The sequence below is a fragment of the Lactuca sativa genome, chromosome 4 (genome assembly GCF_002870075.4).
Source record: "Lactuca sativa cultivar Salinas chromosome 4, Lsat_Salinas_v11, whole genome shotgun sequence".
NCBI classification, from domain to species: domain Eukaryota; kingdom Viridiplantae; phylum Streptophyta; class Magnoliopsida; order Asterales; family Asteraceae; genus Lactuca; species Lactuca sativa.
In genome coordinates, this window is record NC_056626.2 from 300,431,679 (window position 1) to 300,440,994 (window position 9,316).

The 9,316-nt window shown below is 30.6% G+C and overlaps 1 protein-coding gene across 1 annotated transcript; it reads right to left on the minus strand.

Moving 5' to 3' along the window:
• Window positions 1–1,863: 1,863 nt before the first annotated feature.
• Window positions 1,864–6,113, minus strand: LOC111917023 (protein ALTERED PHOSPHATE STARVATION RESPONSE 1). The gene is made up of 5 exons (XM_023912669.3): window positions 4,718–6,113; window positions 4,479–4,553; window positions 4,183–4,385; window positions 3,705–3,928; window positions 1,864–2,623 (listed from the first exon to the last, which is right to left on the minus strand). The coding sequence occupies exons 1-5, from the start codon at window positions 5,607–5,609 to the stop codon at window positions 1,999–2,001; spliced, it is 2,019 nt and encodes a 672-aa protein (XP_023768437.1). The 5' UTR covers window positions 5,610–6,113; the 3' UTR covers window positions 1,864–1,998.
• Window positions 6,114–9,316: the final 3,203 nt, after the last annotated feature.

Below are 9,316 nucleotides of genomic sequence, written 5' to 3' on the forward strand. Positions count from 1 at the left end.
CCGATAGGTGAAGTGGATGTGGTTGAGGTGTGTGGAGGTAGTTGGGGTGTTTGAGATTTGATCAATTTTGGAAGTTTGGTAAATGAGAAATAGTGTGTTTAAAAAAGATAAAGAATTGATGATTGTAATGTGTTGGGGTGTATGAAATAATGTAATATTTATAGGTAAATATTAAATAGTTTTATTTATTTATTAATTTATTTTTTATTTTAATGCCAAAAGTAAAAAAAAAAGGTCAAAAAGACCTACTCTCTCCCTTTTCACCGAGCGTAAGTAGACCTACGACACAACCAACTTACAACCCTTAGGAGCAGTATTTACGCGTTGCCAACTCAATCTTTCGGAGGCTTACACTAGACAAATGATGTATAGCGTGAGAAAATGAGTTTGTATGAGTTTCTGCAAGTTCATTTAACCTCAAAATTTTGATAATATTGGAATATTAAACCCTGAGAAACAAAAAGCAAATACATGAACATAATAATATTAAACTGAAATAAAGATAACATATAATAATTAATGGATTACCAAAATAAGTTGTAATCATGTTAACTCGGAGGAGTGTTTGACAAACTTAGGTGAAAACTAGAATATTGTAGTTAAATTTGTAGCTTTTATTTGTGTAGAAATGTTGGGCTAAAATAACCATTAGCTTTTAAATATATAAAATTATATAAAAACTCCGGAAAAGCTAAATGCTTCAAGTGCCGAAGGAAGTTTTTTTTGTTGATTTTTTTTTAAAAGCTAAAATTTTAAAAATCTCTCAAAAACTTTGTACCACGAGGATGACAAGCAAAAATGGTCCAATATTAATTTGTAATTTAATTTAATTTTATAAAAAATAAACTGTACTAAAACTTTTTTTTTTCTTGACTACAGTTAAGTTATAAATTATGTATATTTAATAACAAATGTAAAAAATATTTATTTAAAATAAAATAAATTGTTTATGATTTTTATAAAATGAAAAAGAATTATAATAACTAATATATATTTAGATAAAGTGTAAAATAATTACTAATTTTTTTTTTTTAATAAAAGTTAGGTTGATTGAATTATTAATGAACTAACAAAACAATAAATCGAATCGAGTTTTATATAAAAATAAAAACACTAATTTTATAATAAAAACTTACGTTAGATTGATACATCATTGATCATACATCTATTCCTCACAATAATTATATCTATCATGATTCCTGAATAAAACAATCGGTTTTGTACTTTTGTTTCCTATGGAGATTTTATATTAAAAAGACTATGTTTTTATTAGAATATAATAACGACGAATCTTATTCCATAATCCATATAATACTATTGTATGAGAATCCAAACAACAGAATAATGTAATGATGTTTTTTTTTTTTTCGTAAAGTCATTCCTCCACGTTGCTGTCAACAGAATCTAGAGGATATTGATGTTGGGGGTGGTCAGAAGATCGCACTCATAACTCTCATCTAAACGTAAAATTTTACAACCACTTTTAAAAAAGGACTATTTATAGCAATATATTTTTATTTATTTATTTGTTAATCCAGTATATTAGAATTTTTTTTCAATTACAACTGTTTATTAAAACAAATCCATTTTCATAAACAAAATGTTATAAAGTTATAATCATAGATTTTTCAAATACAAAAACTATGTTTGACACCATACAATAAAAATAAATTTTGATAAAAGTAACTGATCAACTAGCTCAAATATACAAAACGATATAATATATGATTAAGTTAAATGATATATTTAAGAGATCAATAAACTTGTAGGTCGAAAAATTAGTTTGAATAACCTTTTAAAAAGTTACTTTTTAATTTGTGAGGATATATAACCTAAAAAAACTGGAAAAAATAAAACAATAAATAAAATGAAATAAGATACTATTATACACAAATACATAAAAACACATTACTATTTCTAATATTTAATAATATGCAATGATAAACACCTTATACCCTTCTTCCTTCAGAAACACTTCGCATCATAACAAAACGATCATCACACACTAAAAGCCCTCATCGGTGGCCGATAATTCAAATACACCTTTCCAGCAGTCTCACTATTCTCCTCAATCTCTTCATACATCTTCAAAGATTCTTCAGAGAATTTAGTCAAACGATCAAGAACCTTAGTCAAACCCACATGAATCTTGCTCAAATCCAACCCCATAACCTCACCATTCTCAACATCCATCTCTTTCTTCTCAAATTCTTCCATAGATACTCGATGAACATGAGACACCAAGTCTTTAATGGCATCACCAAGCTTCTGAGCCGGTAGGGCTCGAACCCCGGCTAACCAATCGCGACAGATTACAAAAATTGGTGGAGCCACGGCTCGACGTGGTGAGAAGACTCGTCGGCTCTTGGCTCGTTCTTTTGGTTGGGTGATGCAGTTTTGGAGCCAATTGTTGATTGAGTTTATGTATGAAGTGTAGCATTTTATTAAATCTGTGAAACTTAATGCAAAACATTCGATCTCGTGTTGTAGCTCAATCAGAATCTGGTTCTTGGATTCGTTTTGGTGAGTTGATGTTCTTGAAATAGTGAAATGGTGAGAAGATGAGATTGTTTTGTGTTGGGCATGGTGACATTCGAGCATTGATTTCCACATTTTGATTAATCTGCAAAGTTTAATCACTGATTATTTGTAAATGAATAGGAGTGTTTTTGGCATCAAGTAGACCAAAACATATATGTTCCATGAAAGTTTTGAATTGCTATACGTTACAACTTAAGCTGTGTTTGGTGCGCCACAGCTAGCTTATAAACTAGCTTATATTTCGAGCTTTTTTATGTTGTCGTGTTTGGTAAACCAAAAAGTAGTTTATAAGCTAGCGTTTTGAAAAGCTATTTAGACTAGCTTTTTAAGAGCTTTTTTAAAAGTTTCCAAATACACCCCTTAATTAATTATAGAAACACATATTTTTACATGTCCTTTTATGTAATTTTATATATTTCAACTATTTTTATCAAACGTTATTTTTTATTAGCTAGCTTTTTAGCTATCAGCTAGCTTTTTATTTAACAGCTAGTTTTTCAGCTAGTAGGCCAAACATAGCATTACAATGCTCCCTTTGTAAATTTCTAGAAGTCAAATAATCGTTTTGCAATTTTTATGATATTTAGTTTGAGTATTTCATTTGGGTATAACATTTTAAATAGTTTTTTTTGTACTTTTATAATTATTGTAATTTCGTTTGTCCTATATTAATTATTTAAGTGCTTGGTTTGTTAGTAATTGATATAAACAGCACATTTATTGTACTTTTTTTATACATATATTAATTTAAGAATTCCATTTCTTTATAATATATTTACAATTCTTAAAATTATTGTAAGTTTGATTGTTCTTTATGAACCGTTAGTATTCTGGTTGTAACTTTCTAGGAATTACTATAAAAGATGCAAGTTTTGTAAATATTTAAAATTCTTAATTTAAGTAATCCATTTTTTTATGTTTTATGATTCATAATTTGAAGTTTTAAGCATTCGATTTATTCTTATAATTAATGTAGTGTGTTTTTTTTTAATATTTAGCATTTCATTTTGTTTTACATTTTTACAATGCTAAATTTTAGTATTATTATATTTGCTTATAATTTTATTAAATATTTACAGTATTTCATTTGTTAATATTTTAGTAAAGTAAAATAAATCCACAATGTTCATTTAAGAAAAAAAAATTAAAATTTAATGCTTTACCCTTGAATGAGTTCCACAAGTTGCGGTTGTAACTCTTCATCTCTTATTTTCTCAATCCGTTTTGATATAGAATCAACCGTATGTAACGCAACCCAAATACGCGAATGCAAATCTTTAGCAACAGCTCGAGTTTTATCAATCACATGAGGTTTAAGATCCTTTGCAAATTGATGTCTAAGTTGATCACACTTTCGGTCATACTCCTTCCTAATAGATTCACTTGCCTACAAAATCCCAAATCAAAAGAATTTTTTTCATCAACTTTAAAGTGATAAATATAAGAAATAACAACATATTTTCATTGATTTGTTTATTATAGCATCATATCTATCATTTCTTCATATTACAACATTGTAAATTGAGAAATCTACCCAATTATAACAATGTCACCCAAAAGCACAAAGCAATAGTCAATGTCATAATTAGGTAGATTTTTTCAAAGTATAAAGTCGTAATAGGAAAAAGATTTTCGGGGTACCTTCACTTCATCATAAAGCTTTCTTTCCCATGCATACAATCTTTCAAGAGTTGAAGAATGGCTTCCTGCAATCATGCAAAACTCTTCCATGAAATTATTTTCGTTATCATTTTTTGTTGGTGTGCTTGGAGGATGCAATGATGATGATGAACGTGAAGACATTGATCGCTTCCATGTAATCACTTTTGCTGTTTGTTGAGGTTCTAAATAAAACACACACATGATTTGTTTATTATAGCTTCCTACTTTTAGGTAGAAATTTCGAAGTACAATTTCTTAAAATGAAAATTACGTACCATGCAACACAAGTGAGGTTTCGCCTTTAAAACAAGTTAGGAGTGCCAAAGAAGATCCTGTTGATGTTGAGTTACCTGAATTACACCATTTATTTTAAATGATAAATAAAATTATATAGTATAAAATAAAATAAAAAGGGTAAACGCACCCTTAAATAAATAAAATAAATAATCATATTGATAAATTAATTAGCGATTTGAATGAAAAAACAAAAATTTAAAACCTAAATTGAAAATACCTTTAGCGTCTGAATAGCTAAATTGAATCTTATTTGCCTCGAGCATTCTTGAAACTTCATTTCCTGCTTTCGATGCTCTAATGAAGTGATTCTCGATCTCTTTGATGTCCGAAAGAAAATCTTTACCTCCATGAATGACGAACTCTGAAGAATCCTCTGTTTCTTCCTCACTCAAACAACCATCGTTCATATCACATTCATTTTCAGCGACTCCGTTTGCTTCATTAGCAACCAAATTGTTATCATCAAAATGCGGATTTTGATCCTTTTTCACTGATTCAGGAGGTGTATTGAATTCTCCCAAATCGGCATCTTGATCAGGGAACTGATCATGGACATTTGTATCAACGGAGTTAACTTGAAATCGTTCATGACTCATAAATCTAAAGCTTCCCTCTGTTGGATCAAAATAGTCCCAAGAATAACGAGGAGGAGGAGGCGGCGGCTGCGGTGGCGACATTGTGAATGACGGATTTTCAACATCGTCTAAATAAATCTTATTACAATTACTACTCTTCGATGGGTTTACATTAACAGTTACAACACCAGCCCCACTGGATTTCATGTAATTTAAGCTCATATCTGGCAGCGGAGATGGAGAATCCGATTGGTCGCCACCGCCACCGGTGGCACCATTCAGGTCAATCTGTGGTGGAGATGGCGGTGGGGGTGGGGGTTTCTCGGCATATGTGGTTGAAGATGAGCCTAAGATTACTTCTCTTTCTGCGAATTTACGAAGGGCGATTCCTATGTTTTGAAGGGATTCAATATAAACAACATGTGCTGCTGCTAAATTGTACCTTGAATCAATTGCTTGTTTGATGAACTTCTTTCTCTCTTTGCATAATCGCAAAGCTTCACATGTCTCTGCTTTTGAACTCGAAATCCCCATTTTTCAAATCAACGATTTCACTCCAGCATCAGTGAAACGAAAACCCAGAAACGATATGAAACGAAGAACAAAGAGGAGAGAATCTGAATTCTGTTCTTCTACTTCTACTTAAACCACGAAATGTTAACAGAGAAACACGAAGAACCCTAATTTAGAAGCAAAACGAGTTGGGTTTTTGAGGAAAAAGCAGAATGGGATAATCCAGATGAAAAATTGGGAGAAAAAGGTGGATTTGCTGTCAACAAAAGTAGTTGAAATACAGAGGATGAACTGAGACGATGACTTTAACATTGGGAAATGAATGATTTGAATATCTGGGAATCGATTCACTTTTGAAAAGGATTAGGAATCGGGATTTTTGACGGTGATTTAATGGAAAAGGCGAAGGGAATCTGACAGAGGATGGACACGACGATGACTCATCAACACTACCATTGTTCTTTCACTCACTCTTCCCCTACAAAGAGCGTACTACCTTTTTTCCTTGAAAGCTGTTCCCTTCACTAAAAAAGTGTACGATAATATATTTGTGATAAAAAGCGACGACTTTATCATATAATAATACAAAAAATATATCAAGCTTGCATGTCAATTATATGCAACTATTAAAAAAAGGAATATTTGTAGTAAAAAATATTTACTATCGTCACGAAATTATAAAGGTAATTGTAATACTGGATCTGGTCAAAGTTCGAAAATTGGTGAAGATTATGAGGATAATTTCGTTCAATCATGTTTATTAATGGCTTTTTCAAACAAATAATGAATTGGGCTGCAAACAAATAATTGTTTTGGGATGCAAAAAATTGGGTTTGGCTAAAACAAAAAATGAATTTTGTTATACTTAAAGAAGATTGGGATGAGAAGGGAGACATTTGAGCAACGTAACATCCATTGTTCACCATCTTCCTTTATTCATCAACTAAAATCGAAGACAATAATCGTGATTGTTTCTATTGAAAGCTACAATATTCGTTTCAAATCACGCAAATCAGGTTAGATTTGAAAACGAAAACGATATTTTATTGTTCATCTTCCTCTATTTTTTTATAGTCAGTCTCATATCGAAGTGAATTCATGTTTTATTTTTTTGGTAAACAATTGATTTAAAGTTAGTTTCATTGCTATTCAAACCCAATACGAATCGAACATGATTTAGAAAAAAAATGTTCATCTACAACTCTATTTTTTTAGAATTAGGTTAAAAATTGAAATTTTATTAAAAAAAGACTTTAAGTAATAAAATTCATGCTTGAAACCTTTTAGAATGTTTTGGTAGGAAAGTTGATTCATACTGAAATTCAATGCTACTGAATGCTAATGGACATCTAACAACATGATATTTTAAATTACACGACTCTCTAAAATCCCAATTTAATGAAGCAATCAACGTGTTTGTTAAAATTGTTAGTCTATATATTATTAACTCACATGTTTATGAGTCTTTAGTCTTTAGCCCATTAATGAATGCTAATGGACATCAACAACATCATATTTTGAATTATATGACTATCTAAAATCCCAATTTGATGAAGCAATCAATGTGTTTGTTAAAATTGTTAGCCTATATATTATTAGCCCACATGTTTATGTGCCCTTTAGTATTTAGCTCATTAGAGTTTTGTCTTCTAGTATTTATTCTCCGCTTTATTCTTTGTATCCTTTATGTTTTTCATTGAGAACCTTGTAATTTCTCTCTAGTAATCATATGGCGATACAAATTGCGAAAAATTCTGTTTTCCATTAGTAGACAAAGCAAATTGAGATTGGTTGTCACTTTACCGTCATCACTTACAGCTAGGAACTATATCGCTTCTATTTGTTTCATCAACCTTGCAGCTTGCATATATTTTTACGAAGACTTTATTGGCTTCTTGGGTTCGGTTCTTGTGTGACAAACTCTCAATTCTTATTGTTATGGCATTGTGAGTTTAAGGGGGGATGTTAGCCTATATATTATTAGCTCACGTGCTTATGGGCCCTTTAGTCATTAGTCCATTAGGGTTTTGTCTTGCTAGTATTTATTCACCGCTTTATTCTTTGTAGCCTTTATGCTTTTCAATGAAAAGCTTGTAATTTCTCTCTATCATAATCATATGACAATGTTATAAAAAATGTCTTTAAGAAGTTAAATACAATAAGGTGTTCAAAATGTTTTCTAGAATTTTGTTGTGTTTTACATACACAAGTTGATTGTATTTATGTCTATGTAAGATGTAAGTGAGTGATTTCATACCCTTCATTTACAGTTTCTTTTTAGTCTACATATAAAATTTGTAAATCTAAAAGATGTTTAGGAGAAAAGATGAGAGAGTTATGGATTTATGGGTGTGTCTAGAAGAAAGATGATCATCAAAAAGAAAAGTAGATGTAAAAAAAATATCTAACTAGATAAAAACCAACCACCTAAAGAAACAATTATGCATGTCCATTACGTAAAAGATAATATATTACTAGATAAGCTATAAGATTATTGAACTAGTTAACTATGCCAATACACCATAATATATGGAATATTATTGCACCTAATTAGATTATGAACATATGTATTTGGATCGTTATGTTTTGGATCATAACATGTATGTATCATAAAAACTGTGGAAGCTAGATCATAGCATTTATTTGTTTAATGCAACATGTCTGGATCATAAAATATATGGATCCTAAACCATTCAAATTTGATAATTGTTTTTATTGATTTATAACATTTCGATCATAAGCTATTCACTTCATGTCATTTTAAATCATAACAATTTGAAAACTACATTTTTGAAATGTTATGATCCTCGGTTTATCATTTTGATGATGATATTCATCATGGTATATCATTTAGTGAACCCCTATTTAAGCGGGGATTAGATATTTGCCTTGATACCTAGCTAAGGATAAAAATCTTGGAAAATGAACATTTGACTAATGAGAAGGGACCTTTTGTATTAGTGACACAAATTGATCAAAGAAGATTTGTGCAGAGTCCATGTTGTGACCATGAAACATAACAAATCGAATATATATCTCGTATAGGTTTAAGTGATCCTATCTATTGGTTTTGTGGGATAAACGTGTATTGATGATTACATGAATATATTTCCATCGGAATGATATCCAAGCCCTTTTTATCATATTTGAATGAGGTCCCTGTTTGTTAAAGTCATACCCAATGGCTAGAAGAATGTTTCACATAACTTAATTTTATTAAAGAGATAAGAACTTATTGAGAACATGGAGATGAAGAGTAGTTCTGAAGTGATCAATGTTCATAGTCACGTGAGTCCTATCTTTAGTGATGGTTCAGGTGATAGAATTATCATCTTCATCATATTCAACAATATACCAAAATTCGCACAGTTCTCTAGCCTTTATTCTAATGGATTCATGTGTGAGATTAGTAGTGAGAGGGATTGATTGAAGAAATTAAGTAAAATATTCGAACTCTGTTCCAATAACTTTGAGAAGAACATCAAAGAATGCAACTTGACTGGAGTTCTTGATTGTTACAGGAAATGTAGGGGCATTGAAGGCATGCCCTAAATCAAACTCATGAAGAAGCGTGAAGGCAGCGACCATGGTGATCAGTGAGAGGGAGAGAGAGATAGAGAGAGAAAGAGAGAAAGAGAGAGAGAGAGAGAGAGAGAGAGAGAGAGAAGTTCTTGAGAATAAGTTTGAGATGTTTTGGTGAGGAGATTTGACATTGTAAAAACACTCGT

Coding starts and splice junctions, on each gene's coding strand:
- LOC111917023 (XM_023912669.3), bottom strand. CDS start 5,609: ATGGGGATTTCGAGTTCAAAAGCAGAGACATGTGAAGCTTTGCGATTA. Junction 4,554..4,717: donor TAGCTATTCAGACGCTAAAG/GTATTTTCAATT, acceptor GGTGTAATTCAG/GTAACTCAACATCAACAGGA. Junction 4,386..4,478: donor AACCTCACTTGTGTTGCATG/GTACGTAATTTT, acceptor TGTTTTATTTAG/AACCTCAACAAACAGCAAAA.